The 24,335-nt window shown below is 54.4% G+C and overlaps 1 protein-coding gene across 3 annotated transcripts in view; it reads left to right on the top strand.

Annotated features, from left to right (window-relative positions):
- The window catches only part of Pax7 (paired box 7), a 91,316-nt gene that overhangs the window by 686 nt on the left and 66,295 nt on the right, over nucleotides 1-24,335 (top strand). For 2 of the 3 annotated variants that reach the window (XM_013033448.1, XM_013033455.1), the window contains exons 2-4: nucleotides 2,205-2,440; nucleotides 3,000-3,129; nucleotides 4,046-4,174. In XM_013033448.1, the coding sequence (XP_012888902.1) occupies nucleotides 2,205-2,440; nucleotides 3,000-3,129; nucleotides 4,046-4,174 (495 nt within the window). Of the gene's footprint in view, nucleotides 1-2,204; nucleotides 2,441-2,999; nucleotides 3,130-4,039; nucleotides 4,175-24,335 lie in introns of all 3 variants that reach the window. The other variant, XM_013033443.1, reaches the window with a different exon arrangement.

Here is a 24,335-nt window from a genome sequence, read left to right as displayed (position 1 = left end):
AAAAAAAAAAACCAACGACAACAACAATTAAAAAACAAACTTTGTGCGCTGAGGCTTCGGAACTCCGCGGGTCTCCCGGGAGAGACGCGCGAGCGAGCGAGCGGATCGTTCTGGAAGGCCGGGCTCCGGGCACACCCGGGGAAACGCGCCGCTTTGCGGACGCGGTCTTCCCGATTCCGCGGGCGTGCGCCCCAGGCGGGAAGGGAACGGGGCAGAGGAGGGAGCGAGAGGGAGGGAGAGCGGGCGGGTTCCCGGCTTGGAGACTGGGGCCGGGAGCGCACGGCGGCGGCCCGGGCGGCCCGAGGTTTTGTTCTCTTTTAAACGAATCGGAGAGCTTTGGGCCTGTAGCCGAAGGAGGCACGGGAGGGGAGAATAGTCTAGAATTCCTAGAGAAGTAGTTAGACGTGTATGCTGCTTCTATGTATTTATTTTGCTTGTTCTTGCAATCGTAAGATGGACCCCCGCTTCCCCCCACCGCACGCACCTCCTTGTCCTGGGGAAGGGGCGCGAAGGCGGCGGGGAGGGGGGGTGGGCGGGCGGGCAGCCCGCGATCTGAGCTGGGGAGGGGGAGGAGGAGGAGGAGGCGCCCCCCCCTTGGGCAGCGAGATGGCGCCGGGCCCCTGAATTAGAGCGAGGCGAAGAGAGCGGCTCCGTGATCAAGTGCGCGCGAGCGGCCGCGCAGGCGGGGAGAGCGCGCAGCCCGGGGATTTGCGGGCGCCTCTCCGGCCGCCACCGCCGGTGAAGCAGGCGGCCGAGGACGGCGCGGAGGATTAGAACAATATTTGCCCAACATGACGCAGAATACTGAGTTGAGCCGAGTGCTGGTCGCTAAAGAGGCTCTTGAATATAAAGTTGGGCTCTCGAGAGCTCTCCAGCGCTAATGGCATAGCCCGCCACGGAGACCGGGTGACTCTGATTCGGGGACGCACGATTTCTGATTAAATCCGAGGGTGTCTTCAGACACCGACTTTTACAAAGAGAAGGTGGGGGTGGGGGGATCGGAGAACGAGGATGGGCGCGCACCCCCCCACCCCCGCAGGAACCGCTGCCGGTCCTCGCCTCCTCCCTTCCAATTATACCTTCAGCTCCCTCCATCCGGGCGGCTGTGAAATCGGTCTAATCTCACAGTTCTCCGCCGCCGCCAGTCCCTAAATTGGGAGTGGGGAGGGGGATAGAAGCTGGATTAAGTGCACCGGTGTCCCCCTCCTTCCCTCTCCAACCTTCTGCGAGAAAATTGTGTAGACTTTGCATTAAGGCGTCCCAGCCTTCTTCTCTCTCCCCCGCCCCACTCCCACTCCCCGGCCCACACCAGGGGCCTCTTGGTTGGTTTTTTCCCCCCTCCATCCTGAGACTCTAGCCTGCCTGTGTTTCAGCACAGCCGGTAGGAATAATTCACAGATTTCTGAGACCAACCCGGGGTATGGTTGGTACAACACAGTGTGTCCCCTCACCAACCCCCCAAAATGATCCTAAAACGAAATTCCCACGTGGAGAGTGATTGGAAGCAAAAGGACAGTCAGGTGCCCCAGGAGATAACTCTGGCTGAATGATGTCACCAGCCCCTGGGCTGTGGCCCTAGCAGGATAGCCGGCCTGGGATGGGACAGTCTTGCTGTTGACGCCGTAAATTCTGCAAACACGAAGACTCCAGCAGTCCTGCTTAACCACCAATAAAATAAAATGGGTCCCTTGTGACTGTCAGTCAGTGGTCTGGGACCCGTGGATGGGCCACACCTGACTGGTTATTGGCTTGTATCCCAAGCTGCAGTCTAGAGGACTCACAGCCATGGCTTCTGATATGTCTAGACTCCACTGAGTCCATCATCCTGGCCCTTTTCCTTAGCTTCTCCATTCCTTTCTTGGGGTGTTTGCACACACACACACACACACACACACACACACACACACACACCTGCCCAGGTATGTTTACTTTCCCTGCTGGGTGCCAGGAGTTCGAGGGCAGCAAGGAAGGGGATCCCGCAATAGATCTGGATGCCTTTCTGTGTTCCGCAAAGACCTTCTTCAGCCTTGGAACAATTGTCTCTGGGTCTCTGAGCTGCCACAGCTTCTCCAGATGTGCATTGAGACCTTGGAGATCTGCTGTGTGAGGTCTTGGGGCTGAAACCTGGCTGAAGAGGGTGGGGGGGAGTGCAGTGTCCCTCTCTTCACCTGCCCTCTTCTCTCACCTCTCCCTCTTTCCTCCAGTGTCCACCCCACTCGGCCAAGGCCGGGTCAATCAGCTTGGCGGAGTCTTCATCAACGGGCGACCCCTGCCCAATCACATCCGTCACAAGATAGTGGAGATGGCCCATCATGGCATCCGGCCCTGCGTCATCTCTCGCCAGCTTCGGGTCTCCCACGGCTGCGTCTCTAAGATTCTCTGCCGCTACCAGGAGACCGGGTCCATCCGGCCTGGGGCCATCGGCGGTAGCAAGCCCAGAGTGAGTGTCTTTGCCACCCAGGCCGGAGGAGACAGGCCTTTCCTAGCCAGGGGACCCAGTCTTCATCCCCTTTCAGCATCCGGTGACATCCAGCAGCCCCGGGTTTTCTAGGTGCTTCCCTGGGGACAGCACAGCGGGAGGGTGACCCTGCCTTCCAGATGTGCCGCTGCCCCCATTACATCCCCGTTATTTGGAGCTTTCAGGGATGGCTAATTGAGTCTGGGTTGTCCATGACCTCAGGGGTAATGGCCCATTTCTCTTCTGTCCACATATCTGTCCTAACCTGGAATTGCCACACCACGTGAGGGGAGCTATCCCCAGTCTTGTATGGGATGGGGGGTGGCTAGGGGCCCTAACTAGGTTTAATTTTATTATCTCCCCGTCTCCCCCACCACCCCCAGTTTCCATCCTGGGAGCTGGGGACAGGTATGTTGCAAGAATAGAGCTTCTAGTCTAGCTCAGGGGTTCTTGAGAAGTTGGTATTAAAAGTATTTCCCTTCCTTTCGTCACCCATTCCACCGTCCCCCCCCCTTCTACTCTCCCACCTGCACCTCTGAAGCAGGTGGCGACCCCGGACGTGGAAAAGAAGATCGAGGAGTACAAGAGGGAGAATCCGGGTATGTTCAGCTGGGAGATTCGGGACCGGCTGCTGAAGGACGGCCACTGCGACCGCAGCACGGTGCCCTCAGGTGAGAAGGCAGCTGAGTCGGCTGCAGCCCGGCCTGCCAGGACCCGGACCTGGACCCGGATCTGGCCTGGGCTCCCTCCCCTGTGCTGGGGCCCAGGTGTGGGGGGGCAGGGGAGGAGGGTGTGGTTAACAGGGGACTTGGAGAAAACTTGGAAAGAAAATCAAGCAAGCAAACAAAAAAGGCAAAGACGGTAGCGCTAGGGGTAAATCCAAACAGAAAGGAAGATGGCAAGAAAGAGAGAAAGTGAAGAAAGGAGAGACAAGAAGGAAGAAAGAGAAAAAGAAGAGGAAGAGAGAAGAAGGAGGAGAGGGCAAGAGGTTAAGGAAACAAAAAGTTAACCCAGAAGGCAGGCAAGGAGTGTTCTTGAAGAAGTGGCCTAGAGTGGTGTGGCTGGGGGGGGGACTGGGGATGGGGGACGGGGGAGACCTGCCATAAGAGAGTTTAATACCCAAGGGTGTTTCAAAATCATTGTTTCATTCTCTGGCCACTGTCAGCCTTCAGTGGGTCCCAAATTTGGAGACTCCAAACCCAGCTGCCCTGACGTGAGGACACCATCCTCTAGTGTCCAGGCATACCAGACCAGAACCAACACCTGAGCTGGGTGCAGTAGGAGTTGGGGTACCCTGGGGAGGCCCAAAGCAGTGAGTGTGAATGCACACAGGTGTGCAAGGAAGCCTGTCGGAATGCTCTAGGCAGAGTGCCTGCACCCAAGTCTTAAGAGTGCCCAGGTGTGACCACGCTTTCACTAAAGTGGCTACTTAGATCGGTACAAATGACTCTTGAAGCCTGCGTGGGGACGGGCAGGGGTCTGGCTGGCTCTCTCCCCCCCCCCGCCCCCCGTGCCTGGGCCTCGGCCGGCCTCCTTGCTCCAACAACTTATACTCCGTTCTTTTGCCTTTGAATTTCTGAGGTTTAGTGAGTTCGATTAGCCGCGTGCTGAGAATCAAGTTCGGGAAGAAAGAGGAGGACGACGACGCTGACAAGAAGGAAGACGACGGGGAGAAAAAAGCCAAGCACAGCATCGACGGCATCCTGGGCGACAAAGGTAGGGAAGTGTCGCAGGCCGCCATCAGTTTCTCCTGCGCAGCGTGTGTGCGCGAGAGCCTGTGGCTCACACCCGCCGCTGGTCCATCCCCGGAGTGGAAAAACTGCACAGACAGGGGTGGCAGCGGGGAGCAGTTCACGCTTTGCCGGAGTGCCCCCATGGGGCACCTTCTGCCAGCCGGGGCAGAGTGCGGAGCCCACGTCTCTGATTGCGCGAAAAGGCGGGGAACGCGTTTGGCCACTTTATGCGAATGGCGGCGGCTGGGTAGCACGCGCGGTACAGACTGCTTGCAATCCCAGCGCACGCCTGATCTACCTCTGTGTGTGTCCCTCTGAGCCACTTGGCTTCAAGTCCTGGCGTCGTCGATCAATTATTTATAGGAAACTTGGGCACAGGGGTGAAGGGAGGGAGGCGAGGAAGGAGGAGCTGCTCGGGGCTCCCTAAATGAATTTGTTCGCCAGACCCTCACACGCTCTCTAAACGGTCCCTTGAAACCTAGCCTGACAGTTGACTGACCGCTGGAATCAATAAAAATTAGCCAGAGCGCCAGGGCGGGGTGGAGACAGGAGGGTGCTTGCGAGGGTGATTGCCTCGTTGCCTTATGCCCCATGCCAGGGGGAAGGGGAGAGAACCGGAGCCCTGCGTAATGTAACCCCCCCCCCTGCGCCCTCTGTGGGGATTTCTCGCCTTGTACCAACTATCTCTCCCCACTCTGTTAGGAAGGTACATGGTGGGTTGTTTTCTTTTCTCCCCTCTCAGCCCAAGGGAAGGGAATTGTGCTTTTGTTTCTGGACAGTGGGGAAGTTTCTTGGGAGAGAAGGGACAGGCTTTCCCCTTCCTTGCCCCTTCTCCTGTGAGTTCCCTTTGAGACTTGGTAAGTGTGTGAAAAGTGGGGCCGACAGGGAGAAGCAAAAATGGAAGCACCCCGCTCCCTCCCCCCCATCAACACCACCAAAATGACTGGGAAAAGAAAGGAACCCAAGGCTTGCTCGCTGGGAGGGAGGGGAGCTGCAGGCCAACACAGCAGATACACGCGCTCGCTCGGAAGCTCTCAATCAGTGACTCTGGAAAAAGGCGGGAGGTTTTGCTTCTCCAGGTTTGGCCTCCCTGGGCAGTGAGGCCAGATCTCTTCTTTGATTCTCCAAGAATCTTCCTAACCTTGAAGATGAACTTCACTGACAAAGCTTGCTTCCCAACACAGCTCCCAGAGAGGGAGGCCCAGCCCCCATCAAGTCCCATGGGGCAGGAATGGAGCCTATCCCCCCCCCCCCCCCCCCCCCCCCCCCCCGCCCAGCAGCCCCCTGCCCAAACAGCCCAGCGCTAGCTAGGGAAGAACAGAGCTATTGACATCCAGGGCCCTGAGAAGAGCGGCAGTCCCAAGGGGGGACAAAAGGCCGGCCAGAGAAGAAAGGGAGGGAGCCGGGCTTGGCACCCCGCTGTGCGGGGCCTGTCTGAGGGGAGGGGCGGGGGAGCCTGAGGGAGGAGGCAGCCCCCTCCCTGTACTGCCCAGTAGCCCCTCAGCTTGACAGGTTGGCCCAGAGCTCTAGTACCCCTGAGGAAGAGAGATGTTTATTTCAGTTGCATAGAAGAGATTGCTACTTTTATTTTATTTTATTTTAATGCAAGTGACAGCGTGTGGACATGATGCTATCTAGATGAATAATGTACACCCGCCACTCCTCAGAGAGTTACCCCAAGGGGAAGGTTTGCGTTCAGAGACGCGCGTGTATGTGTGTGTGTGGGGGGAACACATGCCAGTCAATTTCATTTGCGAAAAGGAAGAGAAAGGGTGAAGGGGAAGAGAAAGGGCATGCACATGTGGTTTGGGGGAATTCATTGACACAAGGGAGTTTTTTTTTTGGGGGGGGGGCGCTTCCCGAGCTGGGCTGGGCTCACAAACTCCAGCAAAAAGGATCCGCTTCGCTGGAGAGAGGTTTTCTCTGCCTGAGAACCAGGGGACTCCGAGTGACCCAGGGGCTTAAAGTAGAGCCGGTGTGCGACCCGTGGGGAAGGCTGACCAGACAGGTGTGGCTGGCTGGCTGGCTGGCTGGCCTGCGGGGCTGGAGAGCGGCAGAAATCCCGAGATCTCAGGCCAGCGGGGTCTGGCGTGGTTAGAGTCCTCAGGGCCCAGGGCCGTATGCAGTGTGTCCTGGTATAACCAGTTGGTCACATAGGTGTCTGCCTTCGTGAGTCAAGAGGCTTGGATCCCCCCCCACACACACCAAAAAAAAGACCCCTGAGTGCGGTCTGTGCCGTGGGATGACTGGAAGTGACTGGTTCTAGATGAGCAGGAGCACTCTGCCCATCTGTGGACAAATGTTTGAGTGCTGGCCTGCCATTGGGCATTTGGTTAAATCTCCTCTCCCTGCCACCCCCCACCCCAGCCCGAGAGACATCAGTTGCGTGGTGAAGTTAGAGGTATAAAGTCCTTCCAGCTTCCACCCGAGCTGTTCATGCGGGCTGGGAGAGGCCGGGCTACCCCTTGGGCAGAGCAGCAGGAGCGGGGCACCCCTACAACTTTGTTTTGGTCTCTTGGCTTTTGACAAATGCTTTCTCCAGGGGCTGCCCCTTCTCGTGGCGGGGAGCCACCAAAGAAGGGTTTAAGAGCTCTCCTCTTTAAGCGCTAAAGAGAGATCCCTCCCTGAGTCCGATTTTTTTTTTATTTCTTCTTCGTCTCCCTCCCTATCGTCCGCTTGGCATTTAATAATGTTAAGACTTATTAGAGCTAGTAATGAAAACTAGGGCTGCTGAATGGGAAACTGTGTTGGAGAGGGCTGTAATAGCTTCCAGGCATGGTAAGAAACTATTTATCCGCAATCAGTCCTCACTCTGAGAGTTTGAAGCACAAACGTTAAGTTGAAGGGTTTTAAAGCAGATTAAATTGAGCTTTTATTTCTGTGCACTTTCATCTCTGAACAGCTCACTCCTGCTCCCCTTGGGCTGATATTCATGAGACGGTTCGTGGGTTCCCCCCTCCCCACACACACCCCCTCTTATCCTTGTTAAGACTGAGTTATGAGGATTGTTGGTTGTGAGAATTCTCCGACCGACCGACCCGATGCGGAGGAAGAGGTGTGTGTGTGTGGGGGGGGGGTGTCCTGGCCAACGGCTGCTCACCTGGACAGTTCTGGACCTTGTTAGATTTAAATTCTTCTCCTCTTCACTCCCTTCTCCAACAAGTAAAGGCTAGAAGGACCCAGGAACTAACAGGGAAAGGACCTGAGCAGGAAAAGAAAAAAGGAAAAAAAAATCCCAGTCTGAGGAAATTAGTGAGGACTTGCAAGGTGTTAAGCTACGCACGGGTGGGAGCTGAGGGTGGAGTTAACTTAGACAATAATAATAATAATAATAATAAAGTGACAGTGACAGACATCATGAACAACAAAGCCCCCAGCATTTGACGGTGCTCAAATCGGAGCCAGTGCTGACCAGATTGGACATGGGGCCTGGCATTGAGGACTGTGTGCGTTACAATTAATATGAAATACTGAAGAAAAAGAATGTTAGGAGAGCGCAAGGAAAGGAGAAAGAAGAAGGTAATTGTTGTCTTCTATGTCAGAAAAACCAAAGAGCATCACAGAATCCAGCGGGGGGGGGGCGGATTGCAGATCTCCTGGGTCTGAAAGGCCTGTTAGAAGACTGGCCAGGACAAAATCACAGATAAACTTTTTTTTTTTTTGGTCAGGAGAGGGAGTCGAACCTGGGACCTCACACATGCTAGGCAAGTGTTCTACCGCTGAGCTTCAGATCTAGTTGGTTTTTTTCCCTTTGCATTTTCCCCCTTAATTTCTTTGCTAAGGCAGTAAACTTACAGGTGTGGAGTGGAAAGGAGGGAAGGAGGAGAGAGCCCGAAGTGTCAGGTTTTAGACACTTGTAAAAGGAGGTGGGAAACAATTTAATTTGGCAGTAGCGAGGGCTGCTAATGCGGTTTTCGGTGGTTTGCTACACCGGAGGAAGCTGTTTTGATTGTGTGTACACGGATCTGCCAAATTTAATTAGGCTCCGGGGAGCGAATGAATAGGCAAGGGGGGCTGGCTCCCCTCAGCTGGTACTTTTTTCTTTCCCCCGTTGGCTTCACACCTGGAAGGGACTTTGTTTATTGGCGAGGTGAGTGCGGGGCAGAGGGAGGGGCCTGGAAGGAGAGCGCGTGAAGGCCTTGGGAAAGGGGGCTCCGGAGGGCACCATGATAGTCCATTTATCAAGAGCGATCTGCATTGATTTAAACCAACAAGTTCGCCGGTTCTGTAAATGTGTGTTTAGAGAAAGGTAATTGACACTCCACCAAATCAAAGGATTACCCCGGGTTGGCAATCTAATCAAACAGAGACCAGGCGGGATTTGAGGCTGTTCCGAGTAGGATCAGCTTCGCATAATGGGGGCTTGGAGGAAGATGGGGGGGGGAGTGTCAGGCAAGTCCCCGGCTTTAGGCAGCTCTGGGCGGTGGATATTCTGAGACTAGAGCGAGAGAGGGAGGGAGGGAAGGGGTGAGAGAGGGAGGGGGCGCCCCCGGAGAGGCAATGGTGGGGGATGGGTAGAGCAAGCGGAGCAGCAGGAAGACCCCCAGCGGAGGCCCCCCCCCCCGCAAGTCCACAAGGAGCTGACAAGACTCCCCTTTTTTCTCTTTATCCCTCCCCCCCTCAACCCAAGTCGAGAGGGGGGCGGAGGAAGCAGACACTAAAGAACAAGAAGAAGATAACTATTAACAAAAGCAAACACTGGCGCTAGTGTGCTTTGCAGCCCCAGAACCCGTGGTAAATAAAAGTCGGCAAACTGTTTGCCAGATAAACTCGTGCCTAAATCGAGTGTGACGGGCCAGGGGAGAAGAGACAGAAGGAGATAAGGTTGGAGGGGGAATGAAGGAGCATAATCTAATAGAAGACATTAGCAAACAAACTTGAAACAAGGGAGAACTACTCGCCTGCTCGCTCGCGCTCGCTGACACGCTCGCTCACAGCGCCTAATTATCCACCCAGGAGAGCTTGGGGGGGGACCGTTGGAGGGTTGTGCGGGGTGGAGATGGGGGGGGGGAGCTGGGAGTGCACCAAAGAGCCGTGGGTTTTGGTGTTCCCTGGATTCCACATGGAACCTGGAGAAGGTCCTGGGGGGGGGGGGTGTAAGGAAAAGGAATGAGCTCTGGGGATGAGGATGGGAGCCAGACCGGGCCTCCAGACGGCAGGGTGGTGGAAAACTAGTAGGGTCCCTCCAAATACCCTCATGCAAGGGCATGCTGTTTACCTTGGGGCATGCACCGCCGTGCGTCGGTGTTGGTACCTAAAAGGCTCGTGTGCCTGGCACAGCAGTTAAGGGAATTAGATATTTACCAGTTTGAAATAAGCCTGGCTAAGAAGAGAGGAGAGAGAGAGAGAGAGAAAGAGAGAGAGAGGAGAGACATTGAAGAATGAGGCTAGGGGAAGACATCAAACGAATTCATCATTTGAAATGGTGGAGGAGAGATTTACCAGACAGTACTGGGAAGTTATTTAGATATTAATAACACATTTTCCTGAGGCGCGACCAAGACAGCCATCTACGCCGCTCTCCGAGCTATTTGGCTGGGTAAAATATGGGCGTTTCAAATGTTGGATGGAGATAAGGCAGTCGGAGCAACCCGGGTCCCCAAGACTGCATCCCAGCATTAAACCCGGATTAACCCCCCCACCCGCGCCCCCTCCCTTGCCACAGCTTTCCAAATTTTCACTGGAATTTACATGGAAGGATTTAAAAGCACATATAACAGTAGCCTTAAAGCAGTAAGGTGATTATTGGGGGCTTTTTTATTTAAAAAAAGAAAATATCTTTCTGAAATTGATAGTCTTCACACATTATATGATATATAAATGATATACAGAAAACATATACTTTTTATAGAGAGAGGGCTGAGCAAATGAGATTTGCTTCCCGGTTACCTTTTTGGAATTTCTATTTACCATTATTTTTAATCATGATCCACAAAGGTGGGGGGGGGGGGGAGGGGGGGGAATGGTACCAGCACGAAATGTATCAGGTCCCTGCCTCTGCTCCAAGATTCTGAACCAGGAGCCAGAGGCAACCCGCCCAGAAAGGAAATTTCTCAGCAAGAAGGTTCCAGTACAGAGAGACACCCCAAAGGGGGTGGCTCTTTGAGTCCCGGGGCCTTGAAGGCCAGGACCAGGGAGGGGGGGTACATTCCAGGAATTCCAAAAGAATAACTTTCCCACCCACTGCCAACTAATGGGGTAATTAGGAAACTCCTCCGGAGCCAGGCTGAGTGTCCAGCCACCGGGCGACTTGGGTGCCCTCCGAAATGTCCGCTGTGCTGGGCCTTTCCTCTTCCCCTCCCAACTCTGGCTGGACGAGTGAAGAAGGTGGCTGTGGGGTCAGTGCTTGCTGACCGGCTAGGGGGAAGCTCAGCCCCGCTGGGGTCGGGTGGGAGGAGGGAGGGGAGCTCGCCTTCCAAATCGAATCAAGGCAGAACGGTGACCTAAAGGGGAAACTGCGCCTTTAGCAGATCGATCTCTCCAAAACTTCAAACAAAGTAGGGTGGAGGAGAGGCTAGCCCCGAGAGGGGGGAACCCCTAGCCTGGGAAAGGGAGGGGCCTGGAGCAGGAAGAGAAGGGGTCGAGGGCAAAGGGGAGGTGGGGGCCAGGGGCAGGGGTGTGGGGAAACGGATGTGAAGGAGGGTGGTTAGCTGTGGAAGGAACTTCAGACCCTGGGGAAGAGGAAAAAGCATCTGCTAACCGGGCCAAGGGGGAAGGTGTGTGCACCCCAAATACAGTTCTGGAAAAGACACTGGGATGGGTGTGCCTGGTCCTCTGTGGGGGCAGTAGAGCCGGGGTGAATCTGTAAGGGGGAGTCCAGGAGGCCCCACAAAGGTCTTCAGGTCCATTGGCGCGAATTGGCAGGTTTCTGAGACTGCAGGTCAGCCAAGGAGCCACTCTATGGCTTGGTGGCCAGGGCTTTGGGAAGTTTGTTGGGCTGGAGGGGTGCAGACCAAGGGCGGGGGGGGGGACAGCACAGAGCCAGTGACCACAGAGGTGGAAGGAGAGATTTCGGAGAGCATGCACAGGTACTCGGAGGGAGCAGCCGCGCGCATGGAGTTTGAGCTCACTGAGAAGCTTGGAGGGTGCTGGAGGCGCCCAAGTAGCTGGGCAAAGGACAAAGGCACGGTTACCACATCCCCGACCTGCTGGCCCTGGGACCCGGCATCTGGGAGAGTGGAGTAGAGCCTCCCCAAAAGTGCTTGGGGCTGAGAGGGTGAGCCTGCAAGCAGGCTAGCAGTGGCAGGGGGGGCAGGGGGGAGAAGCACCATCACCCTTTTGATCCCTGACTGCATCTCCCCAGCGCTTTTGGTGACACTGGCACAAAGGCACTTATCATATTACAGCGCGGCCTGGCTATCGGCTGCTTAATTAGAGGCGAATGATCAGGGCCCGGCGGGGGCGGGAGTGAAGCCAACTCAAGGAGCCCCCCCTAGCCTTGTGTGCCAGGCACAGGAGCAGCAGCCCTTGCTCAGGGTGTCCCCTAACGACACATTTCAGCAGGGATTCGCGGGGGGGGGGGCACCAGGCATCATGCTGTCCTATCTGTCTGGTTTAACAAGCCTGGCTATGAAAAGTTGTGACCACTGAGAAGGAACTGAGTGCAGGCTACCTCCCCCACCCCCCCCCCGTCCCCTGGCTCCAGCCCCTATTCCTGGGCTTGGTGTTCCCTACGGTGGGCAGGCAACTAACGGAAAGCTTATTAGGGCTCCACCCACGGCTCTCCCCACAGGCCAATAGTCCTTGCTTTCCTCCCTCTGTATGGGTGGATGAGGACCCAGGAACCAACTTATTCAGCCTGTCTGAGCCTCAGTTTCTCCCCTTGAGCAAGCAAGAGAATTGGAGTAACACAAACGTTCTTCCGATCCTTGGGTGTGCTAGGGTGGCATGGGGGGTATCCTGAACTCATTTCCAAATCAGGTAAAACACTAAAAAATCAAAACCCAATCCCGCACACACCATGGCTAGCAGATATTATAAAGGGGGCCCTTGAGTTTCTTGGGGTTAGGCCTCCTTCAGAACCCCATATCATCTGCATTTCTTGGTACCTGCAGTATTACCTGAGAGAGACATCAGGTTCCTGAGCTGGGCAGGGGGGGGTGGGCAGGGAGCATATTTACCTCCACTTTCCAGAAGAGGCTGTGCCCCCCCCACCTCTACTCAGAGTTTAGTGATGGAGAAGGGTCCTTCCGGAGGTAATCTATAGGCCCAGAGAAGCACTGTACGCGGTGTCTCCCTTTTGTCTGCACCACACCAAAAAATAAGTGTGTGTATGTGTGCGGGGGAGGGGGGAGAATTCCGCTGGGGCTAAATCTGTGTGGCTAAGTTCTTCATTCATTTGGTAAAGTTAGATGGAGCCCAGGCTGGCTAGGTGACCAGGTAGGTATGATGGCGAGAGGGCTGAGGAACAGCTGAGAATCAAAATGAAGTTGAGAGCCAAGTGGCTGAGACAGAAAATAAACACAGGAATCAACAAGATGTGTCTTGTTTGGGTTTGTGGATGGTGTGTGTGTGTGTGTGTGTGTGTGTGTGTGTGTGTGTGTATGTGTGTGTAAGCACACAGCAGAGTGTTTTTTGAGGCGGGGGCTAAATTTGGTAGGAAGCCCCCAAGCTGACCTCTTGAGACACAGGCTGCAGCCGCCGCAGCCTGGCTGCTCGAGGTCTGGAGTGGAGGCAGAGGAGGGAGGAGCAGAGCGGCTGGGCTGAGTGAGGGGGACTCGGAGCCTCACGCCTTCAGTGGACTCTTTGTCTGACAACACCAAAAGACCAGAGATCAAAGGGGCCTCACTCGGACAGAAAAAGGGGTGGGGTGGCAGGCTGAAGAAGTAAGCTTGGGGGGGGAACCCCAAACAACAAAAAACTCCACCCTCAACTTTTCTGAGATTCTTTCTGTGGCACCCGAACTTAGTGAGAGCCCCCCCCCCCCGCAATAGACCAATGGAGGGCTGCACTGGTCCGGCCTCCTCCAGGGTTCCAACCCCCTGCACACAGGGCAGGGGCAGACAAGCAGGGCTGTGAGTTCAAAATCAGACCCGGGTCTTCAGGGGATGGGGGAAGCTGGGAAGCTGTCCTAGGAGGGTGAGGTGGCCACGGACAGATTCACGTGGCACAAGATCCTGGATCTGGGCTCAGACTGGTCTTGAAGTCCACACTGGGTTTTATCTGGGCTACAAATCACCTTCAAAGCTCCCTAGAATTACCAGCAATAGTTTGGGTTGTCTGAAGAAACAGTTCCGAATCCCAACTCTCTTCCCCATCCTTGCCCTGTCCTAGCCCCCACCCTGACTGAAGTCCCCTTTGGGAATCCAAGAAAACCAGAGGGGCGGGGGAGAGAATGTTCCAGCAGGGGTTGGTGGATGGAGAGGGGGCAGAACTGGAGGAAGCCTTTTGTGGAGGGCTCGAACTACCCCCCCCATCCAATGCCAAAATTCAAAATGCCCACCCCACCTGCACTAGCTAGCCACCAGAGACAATTCCGAACTACTGCTACACACTCACATTGGTGGGGTTTGTTAAGAGATATTTAGAGGGAACCCTAAGAAAAAAACCCTAAAAAAACCCCCTGCTCTAGCACTTTCTTCTCAAATGGCCCTAAAGCTCCCTCACAGGAAGGTACTAAGAGCATTCATTCAGAATGTCGTCCCCCTCCCCCTCCCTTCAAGCTATATCCTGGAGTTCCCCAGGCAGCTCTGAGGGTCCGACCAGGAGAGAGAGGGCACAGGTCCTTTGTGGCCCCAGCCGCCCCCTCCCCCAATAGGTTGTTCGTTCTCCCTGCTTGGCCAGGGTTGGCGTCTGGGAGTGATCGCAACCTTGTACGACAAATTCCAGGCCCCGAGTCTCAGTTTCCCTAGAAGATGGGTGGGGACGGAACCCCTATCTGGATGGGGAGATCAGGAGGGCAGGAAGGCGGTTGGGAGCTGATCCCTGGGTCCCTGACGGGCTCCTCCTCCGGGCTGTCCCCCCCTCCCCACGGCCAGCCTCTGCCTGGGCCTCAATGGTCACTTTAGAAATACAAACAACTTTAGAAATAAAGTAACCAAACCCCCAAAAGGGGCTTTGAAGGGCGAATGCCTGGTGGCGTGGCCTAATCCAGCTTTCATTTCCAGCCGACGGGCCTGGGGGGGGGGAAACGCTCCCGGCCTCCTGGCCCCTCAGGAGGCTGATTAGGCCACAAAGAGCCCCCATTATCCTGAGAAGAAAACCAGGGGGCGGTGCGGGGATGGGGAGGGGGGAGAGCAGGCTGCCCGAGCCAAGCTATTGACTTAGTGGATGAAGTCAAGAGCCGCACGCCGGGGGCCGCCGAGGGGCGGGGAGCCGGGACAAAACGGCTGCACAAAACCCACAACAAAACCGGGCTCCCAGTCAGGGGCGGGCGGTGGAGGGCTTGCTGCTGGAGCCGGGGTTGGGTCAGCTATACCCTCCTCCCCAAGCCAGCCTGGACAGAGAGGAGCAGGGAGCTGGCCTGTCCCCCCCCCCCCTCCAGGAGTTGATGATTTGCTGGGGGGGGCAGTCAGAGGGAAGGAGCGGGACACCTCGTCTTTTCCTCCACTGTAAGCCCAGGACGTTGGCTACAGAGGTCTCCAAAAATCACCCCAACTGAGGGCCTTGGTCACTGACCTGTGGTCAGCGGAGGGGCCTCCCAGTCCTGGTTGGTGGCTGAGGTGGCTTTGGCCAGCAGGGCGGGGAAGGTGGGGTGAACATTATCTGGTGATCCAAAATGCTGCATGCACCCTTCGGGTAGAAAGGAGGCTGACAGGGCTCGGTGACCCACAACACCCCACCCCAACGCCTTCCCTCCCAACTCCAGCTGCCCCCTCACCCTCGCCTTCATTCGGGAGGGGGGTACCTGTGGGGGGGTTGCCTGGGCCTGCTCTCCTGTTTGCCCACTCAGCCCACGGCTGTTGGAAAGTCATGGTTTGGGGGCACCAGACTGGGGGAGAAGCCCGCCCCCCTTCCTCCAGGATCCAGGTTAGGGGCTCATCAAGGGGAAGAGCTCAGGAATGAGGACTTACTCCCAAAGCATTGGGGAGCTCTAAAGGTATAATAGCCAGGAAGGTTCTGGAAGGTGTGAAGGTTGCTTTGGTGACACCCCTCCATATACACACACCCAGGCAGGGAGAGGTACAGAGGGGCTGGGGAGGCAGAGGATCGTTCCCAGGCTCCGTGCTGCACGGGCTGTCTTTCTGGGCGGGGGTCCTGGAGGGGGGCCATCAGCTGCCTGTTTCATGGATGGAAACGCTTAGGTCTAGAGGAAGGAGCTGGATGGAGGACAGGGCATGGGTGAAATACAATCCTTTGTGTTTCCTGCCCTACAAGTCCTGTTTTCAAGTCTTTGCTTTCAAGTCCCGTTCCACTGAGCTGGGCGGGGTAGGGAGGAACAGAGAGGCAGTAAGAAAGGGGATCAGCCTGGCCCTGCTGTCCAGGTCCTCCCTAACTCTTCATGAGCCCCGCATCCTCAGTCTTGTGGTGTGGAGACTACGGCATCACTATTACCACCCATACCCTGAGCACACCCAGGACCTTCTGGGGTCTTGGACTTGACCGATGGTTCTGGGAAAGATCCATCCATCCATCAGCCCTAGAAATTCATCTTCACTCCCAGGGGGAAATGGCACCCCCCCAGGGGTCCAGTCAGTGGCTGGAAGTGGAACTCAGATTCTCCAACCTCTGGTCCATGCAGAGGCCCTCTCCTTAAGCATGGCCTGCTGAGTCATTCTGGATGGCCTCTCCTCTGTCTGTCTGTCCCAGGTCCTTTTGTCTGCACTGGGACCAGCAGGCTCAGCCCTGTGGGGTTGCCAAACTGTGTTGGGTGGAGGCTTGTAATTCTGAGCAGAAGCTTCTGGAAGGACATCCCTCAGAGGTCTGAGAGTCTGGTGGGCAGGTATGCAGTGGAGGAGGAGAAATAGAGCCAGCCTTGTTTCCCTGTGGCTAGGTTGCGCTGTCCCCAGGGAGAGGTAGGGATCGTGGCTATCCCGAGACTACTCTGTGGGAGGGGGAGGAGAAGCTCTGTTTACACTTAGAATTAGAGCCCCAGGCTACCCTTATTGGTCTTCAGAGATAAGGTGATACTGCTTATCTGGTGACAAGTGATGGCTCTCCTCCCCTTCCATCCCCCTGATTAGGAACTTTCTCCCAGGCTGGTCAGTCTCTACTCTGATGTCTGCCTTTTGAGTGTCTGCCCAGCTTGCTGGGTGATGATGGGGTGGGGGAGAAGCAGCACCCTCTCTGGGCCTCTCTGGGGAACCTGTCAGTGTAGCTCCTTTGGAAGGCTCTCCTGGGATGGTTCTAGAAGGAGGGAGATAAACCCCTGGGCAAGCAGGGCAAAGGGTTGTGTTCCCAGAGCTACACAGTGGCTTTTGGAAAAAATTGAAAAGCTCAAGCTCTTTTCTGGATTGGGGACATCTGGGAGAAGAGGCTTTGGGTCATCATTTGGGACCATCATTTGATGGTCACTCTTCCTGAGAGCCACTGGTCTAGTGCAACACCCCCACTTTACGGAAAAAGGAAATGGAACCCCAAAGAAAGGAAAGGTCTTCAGGGTTGTACAACAAACCCAAGCAGTTAGAACTGGGATTCAGTTCACAGGCTGTTTCGTCAGGGGCTTTGAGGGAGCATTCTTCCAAGCTTACTGAGTCTGTGTGTGTGTGTGTGCATGTATGTGCATGCATGCACACATGTGCACATACACTGATATGTATACACACACTGGAGCTTCAACTGAGGGCTTGAATGTTGTCTCAGATTTTTATGCACTCAAGGCTGGTGCTCCACCACTTGAGCCACAGCTCTACTTCCAGCTTTTTGGTGGTTAGTTGGAGTCTGGTGGACTTTTCTTCCCAGGCAGGCTTTGAACCAAGATCCTCCGATCTCAGCTTTCTGAGTAGCTAGGATTACAGTCATGAGCCACCGGTACACGGCTTGAGTCTTTGTCTTTTATTACTGTCACCAGTCCTGTTGAGTGTCGAATATGCCAGAGACCATGCTTAGGACAACAGATTTCTGCTTGTCCTTCCCCCCCACCCCCCAACCTTGGTCAGTTGTGGGCTTGAACTCTGGGCCTGGGTGTTGTCCTTGACTTCTTCAGCTCAAGGTGAGCTCTCTACCACTTGAGCCACACACAGCACCACTTTTGGTTTACTGAAGGTTCATTAGAGATAAGAGTCTCACGGACTTTCCTGCCTGATATGGCTTTGAACTGCGAACTTCAGATCTCCGCTTCCTAAGTAGCTAGGATTACAGGTATGAACCATGGGCGCCCAGCCTCACTGTCTTTTGTCCCTGATGGTCTCTGGGCCTTCTCCTTCCAATCTGAGCCTTCAGCCCTATCACACTGGGGTCCTGAGTACAGGGCCTTAGCTTCCCCCTGCCTTCTTTTCCAATACCCAGCCAATGGGGATGGAGAGGTCACAGAAGCTACAATGAACTACAATAAAGAAAAAGTGCCTAGCATGTGAGCCGGGCTCAAGTGGTCAAGTGCTAGCACTGAGCAAAAAAGATCCCAAGTGGGAGTTAAAGCATACACACACACACACACACACACACACACACACACACACACACACACACACACACACAGGTTTAAAAGAAGAAATAGGTAATTCATGAGGTAAAAGACCTGAGAAGAATTGGGGGAGGATAGATGACCCATAAAGATTTGCAAGGTGCCACCTTCCCCAGCCAAACGTATGGTTTACATTCCCTCAGGAAAGACTCAAGGCATAGATGTTTTGTTGTTTTTTTTTTCTTTTTCCTCCTGTGATTTTGGAAAGATTGGCTGTCAAAGATAATGACTTGTAACCATTCAAAGAATAAAAAGCCCATAAAAAATGAAACTTGAGGATTTGTATCTATCTCCAGTAATGAATGATCTTACCGGGCTCAGGAAAATACAGCTGTCTAGAAGAATCTGCACATGGCTGGATCTATGTCTGTCTGCCTATCCGTTGTCAGTCTAGACCTGCACAGATACATAACAGGAAGCATATGGCGACAGCTTACCTAGAACTATAGAGGTTTTAAAGGATGTCTATGAACCTCAGAGTTCTCAGTCATGGTGTGTCGACGAGTATGTGTATTTCCCTTAGGTTTCTTGCCTTTTGCTTTTTGTTTTTTGAGTCTGAAAATCCAACCCAGGACCTCATGCGTGTTAGTTTGAACGATAGTCTTAACTTTCCCTGAATCTCCCAGAGCTCAGGGGCCCTCAGAAAGGTAAAGTCAGAGGTTCAGGTGTTTGTCTTCACCGGGCTCAGTTTCCTGGTTCCATCTCCCTCCCCTCCAGGGCCCTCATCTCCCCTCCGGCTCCTCCCCCCTCCCTTCATGCACCTGCCAGGGGCTTCCGGCCTCCTTTGCTTCAAAGCAGTGGGCTGGGGCTTTACCTGCTGCCTGGAGAATAGCAGCCGGGTTTGAAAGGGGAAGTGGGACTTGAGGCACTTAATTAGACCCAGGACAAGAATTGGAGGCTGACTCCGGGTCAGGCCCCAGGGAATTGTTGGGGATTAACACCCAGGTAAAGCCGTAGTTGAGGCCTCCTGGGGGGGGGGCAGAGTCCTAGGCCACAGGCAGAAAGGCTGGGCTTCTGGGCTGAAGCCCAGGAGCCACATTCCGGAGGGGCACAGGCAGTGGGGAGGGGGTGGGGAGGAGACCCCCCCCCAGCCACATCCCTCATCCCAGCTGGCTGCCTCCACCTGTGACAGGGTTGTCCTCCCTCTCCCTCCTCCCCAACCCAGTGGCCCCCAGAAGGTGACATTTAGAATGGCTATTTTATTTCCCTACCTGCCTCTTCCTAGTACCCCAAACAGGGTTGCAGGGGTGGAGGGTAGGGGGAGCCGCAGGTGTGAGCCCTGACCTCATGAGCTGCTGACACAGTAGGGGAGATAATTCACCAGTCTGCCAAGCAGCGATCCCCAGATGGCAGATGGGACTGGGAACTGTTATTGGAAGTGAGAAGTCCCACGGTTCAGGGAAGCCTGCCTGGAGGAGGAAGAGGTGCTATTTGACCAGAGACTTGCCAGAGTGTCTTTTACCTAGGACAATAGTCATTTGTGGCCTGAGGATGTGACAAATGCGAGGTTGAGTACTCTGTAGGAATGGAGCCAGCAAATCCTGCCGCAGAGAGGTGCAGCCAGGCAAGACCCTCTCTGCTCAGACTCCACCTGGTCGCCTCTTGCCGTGTGCTATGCTATGCTTCCCCTGCCTTGTCTCACCTGACCCACTGGCTCTGCCCCTAGACGCCCAAGATCCCAATCTTGGGAGATCCATCAAGAAACCAGGCATGGGGGGTTCAGGCTCATGCCTGTCATCCTAGGTACTTGGAAGGCTGAGATCTGAGGATCAAGATTCAAAGCCAGCCAGGCAGGAAAGTTGGTGAGACTCTATCTCCAGTTAAGCATCAACAAAACCTAGAAGTAGAACTGTGGCTCCAGTGGTAGAGTGTCAGCCTTGAGTGAAAAAGCTCAGGGATAGCATCCAGGTCCTGAGTTGAAGATTCAGGACCAGCGCACGTGCGCACACCACAGACAGACAGACAGACAGACAGAGTTTGCTGATCTTTTTCTCTGATGGGGTACTAGCACCAGGTTCTCGAACATGCAAGGCGGGTACTCTGCCACTTAAGCCACCCTCAGCCCTTTTGTTTAAACTTTTGCCAAGGTGGCCTCTACCTTGTGATCCTCCTGCCCCTGTGTCTGAGGTAACTAGGATTGCACATGGGTGCCACCATACCCAGCCTCGTTTCGGCTAGGCTGTGTACACCTGCATATTGCTAGGTCCTTTGTGGGGAGCCAGAGATGAGGCACGATTGGTCCTTTTGTGGGAATGGGGGCAGAGGCTGGCATGGCTGTATATTTGGGCGCGCTGGCTGGGTGAGCAGTTGGGGTGTGTGGCTGCTGCTGATGTGTGTGGGGTCAAGGCTAGCTACACTTACATATGCGGGTCAAGCATCTGTCCCCATTTCACAGAGAGAGTAAAACCCAGGCTCAGAGCAGAGACATGGAGTCTGCGTTTGAGCCAGGAAGAGAGAGGAGGCCGCTTTCATGGCTCAGCCGTCTTCCCTGCTCCCCAGAGAAAGTTTAAGTGACAACAAAAGGTTTAAATGCCAGCGTGCGTTTCCACTGCTGTCCTCACGGGCCCTGTGTGTAATCAGATGCTAACCTCTGCCCATTCCTGGGCCCCCCGCCCGGCCCCATCACACGAGGGCCTTTCTTTCTCCGGATTGCAAAACACACCAAAGATTAACGCCGGCAGCTGGCTGCGGCCCTGAACAATGCAAGACCTAGGAAGTGAAGAAATGGTTGGACGAACACAGAGCCCTGTCCAGAGAGGCAGAGGCCACAATCTGCCCGCCTGGCTTCCAGTGACCCAGCCCCGGCCCTCCCCCACCCCTGCCACATGCTCCCAGCTGGAAGGATAAACAGCCCCTGTATAGAAATTCTCGCTGGAGTGAACTCTACACAAATACCACCTCAGACCAGAGATTAGGGGACAGTGAGGCCAGGGGTGTGGGGGAAACTACCAGTAAATACTTACATGAAGAGCAAGTGCGAGAGAGAGAGAGAGAGAGAGAGAGAGAGAGAGAGAGAGAGAGAGAGAGCGCTGGGAAACCTCCAAATCCCAACTGGGTGCTGTGACCCTCATCCTGGAGTGGGTCAGTTTCCAACTGTGTTTGACAAAGTAGATGGCAAACACCAGCAACATAATCCTGCGCTCAGGAGGCTGGGGCAGGAGGACTGGGAGTTTGAAGCCATGTTGTATACATAGCACTCAGATGTAAGTAAGGTCTTTCTCTTCTTCCTCCTGTGAGAGCTGAGGTGACTGGTGCCACCAGAGGCTGTCACAGGCTGCCTGGACTAGTAGAAGAAATGAATGGGGGGTGGAGGGAGACTGAATCACCTGTACTAATTTGCCAGACTATCAGTGAGAAATGGGGTTGTTGTGTAGCTCAGGAGTTTGAGCAGCAGCCTAGAATACTCATGTCCTTGGGTTTGATCACTAGTGAAGAGGAGGAGGAGGAAGAGGGGGGGGCGGGGGAGGAGCAGGATGCCCTTCAGACAATAAACTTGGACTTAACACAGGGTTTGCATCCTTGTGAGCCCCATCCTCATCTGATTTTACAGATGAGAGAACTGAGACGCAGGGAAGTAAAGTCACTTGGTCGAGATTATGGGACTAGAGCAAGAGGCAGTGGAGGCTCTGCTTTTGAATCCAGGACCCACCTCACCATGACCCAGGGGCTCAGGAGGACCCTTCCCTGGGAAACCTGATCTCCTGTGAGGCTCGGGCTCAGTGCTGAACCGACGATACTAGCTCCTAGGTCAGGGCCACTTAAGGCTTTCTCTCATTTGGGCCTGATGATGAGTAATTTGTGTGTGTGTCGGTACTGGGACTTGAACTCGGGCAGGGGGCTTGATCTTTCAGTTGCCTTTGTTTTTTGGGGGGGGCATTGGCAGTCTACCTCTTGAGCTACACCTTTACTTCCAGCTTTTTGGTGGTTAATTGGAGATAAGAGTCTCATGGACTTTTCTCTCCAGGTTGTCTTTGAACTTCTGATGCTCCTGTCTCAGCCTCCTGAGTAGCTGGGATTAGAGGCGTGAGCCCCAGACACTGGGCAATGCTGAGTAATTTTAAGTCTGCTGCTGTTCGAGGTTATGCCAACTCCTTCCCCGTCTCCTCACTCACCGAAAAAGAAAACGAAAAGATGGCTGCTGTTGGTGGGAGAGGGCACAATTCCTTCCCAGCCACCAGCCGCCTGGTCTCCCTGGATGCCACATTCCACGGTCAGAAGTGAGGGCTGTGGCGGGTCCCAACCCATGACTACCGAGTTTAGAAATGCAGGTGGCAAGCCCCCTCCACAGCGAAGCCACTTAATTAACACGCAATCAATATGCAAAGAAAGTGCCAAACTGAGTTTGAATCAAATTTCTCAGTGGGGACCCAGTGGGGGAGGAGAAAGGGGGGAGGGGGAACCCCACCAGGGGTGGGCTAAGGGAGGGGGAAGGACTGTGGATTGGAGAGAAAGGCTTCGGCCAAGGGCCGCCCCCCCTCCCGGCACTAGAAAGGCTGTTCAGAGGGTTCTGGAGTCCCTGGTGTCGGGTGTGGGACCTGGCTCCCACTGAGGGGAACCCCCAGGGTCCCTGGCTCCAGGCCACAGTTGGCAGGAGGCAGGGAGGGGGCTCCAGGCCTGTCAGCCGAAGTCTGGCGGCCTCCACTAATTCATTTGACTCGGAAATCTCAACCTGACCAGCTTCCCCCTCCCCTCTTTAAAACAAACTCATTGAACTTGTCAACATTCATTAGGCCTGTAAAACATTGAACTGGAGCCACTGGGGAGATTCCGAGAGGGGGGCGCGTGCGCGTGCACACATGCGCGCGTGCACGTGGGGGTCAGGGAGCCTGCACTCCAAAGCTGAACCGGCCCCTGGGAGACCCATTTTGGCCTTGGTAGGGCCGGCAATGGTATCCATTTGTTCACTGACTTCCTTTCTTCCTTGACTCTGCCTTTTAGCCAAGGCAGTACAGCAGGGAGTGTGTGTTGGGTGTGTGTGTGTGTGGGGGGGTGAGGCAATAGCTCCACAGGCTGACTTCAGTTTGAATTTGGCTTTTCCCTCCGGGCTGACTCTCCCTGTTCCTTAGCCCACTTGCTGCCTCAGTTTACCTCACCTACAACATGGGTGTTTTCATAAGAAGGGCGCCTCTTGCTGGGCAGGTGGACAATGGTGTGTATTTAGAACAATGTTTGGTGTATTTTATGATGCAGCTACTGTAAACCGGTATGATTGTGGTTGTGAAGAGTGGTTTAGAACCTTGAGGGCTGGATTTGGTAACAAGGTAACACTGGAGTCTGGACTTCAGATTCCTGCTGGAGACCTCCGGGTCTCAACTCATTATTCAGAGTCTGTAAAATCCCCAAGCCAGGCACAGGTGGCTCATGCCTTTAATGCTAGTTCGTCAGGAGGCTGGGATCTGAGGATCATCGTTTGAGACCAGCCTGGGCAGAAAAGTCTGTAAAACCCTTTAATCTCCAGTGAATCACCAAAAAGCCAGAAGTAAAGCTGTGGCTCACCACAGTGTGCACCAACCTTGAGCAAAAAGCTAAGGAGGAGCTGTGTGCTGGTGGCTCAATGCCTGTGATCCTAGCTAGTCAGAGGCTGAGATCTGAGGATCATGCTTCAAAGCCATCAGCAAAGTAAGTAGGACTCTTACCTCCCATTAACCACCAGAAAACTGAAAGTGGAGCTGTGGCTCAAAGTGGTAGAGCACCAGCCTTGAGCAGAACAGCTCAGGGACAAGCACCCAGGCTCCGAGTTCAAGCTCCACAACTGCCAACAAAAAACAAAACAAAACCACACACACAGAAAAGGAAAAACTGCTTAGAGAACAAATGACTCTATCCTTTAATCCTGATACCTCCAGTTTTTAGAACACGGCTGGATGTAGAGGAAACCACATGACCCCCAGATCTAAAAAGAATAGAAGCTGTTGTGGTCTCCATCTCTTTCTCAGATCTCCCCTCTGTCCTGTGAGGCTGAGCATCCAGGCACTGGCTCTGGGGCCCGGAGACAAGTAAATGCAGGCAGGCGGAATCTCACAGCGCATGAATAGCGGTTTTGTCTGAGCTCCTTTTGGGGTTTGTAGTGTGTTCTTTTTCCCTTTAAAGTGAGGTGTCTACAGGCCCTGGCTCCCTTTTTTTCTCTCTCTCTCCCCCTTTCCCCTTTTGTTGAGAATGTGCCTTTAAAAAAAGAAAGAAAATAACAACAAACCCACTCCAGCCTTCTGCTGTTTTTTTTCCCCTCCTCTCTGAAAACGAGACCCTCAGCTATTCAAGTGGGTTGATGAACTCTCCCCAAAAGTTTATTAAGGAAAGGTTAGACAAAGGCCCCAGGCCCACAGGCAACTGAGCAGTCAGTATATATCCTGGGCCCTTTTGTCCCCTCAGGGCGGATGCTTGACTACCCCTGAATGGCCCTCTTCAGAGTGACAAGATCAAGCCAGACAACGGCTTGTTAAAAGGAGCTGTGTGCCCTTTCTGCAGCCTAAAGCCGTGCCCCCACTCGGCTGCATTAATGTGCATCTGCAGCCATAGGAATAATCGGCTGGAATTCTGTGGGTTTTTCTTTTTTCTTAAATATACCCTCCTCCTCCTCCTCCTC

Source organism: Dipodomys ordii, unplaced genomic scaffold (genome assembly GCF_000151885.1).
Source record: "Dipodomys ordii isolate 6190 unplaced genomic scaffold, Dord_2.0 Scaffold6, whole genome shotgun sequence".
NCBI lineage: Eukaryota > Metazoa > Chordata > Mammalia > Rodentia > Heteromyidae > Dipodomys > Dipodomys ordii.
This window is presented reverse-complemented; position numbering and strand designations above follow the sequence as displayed.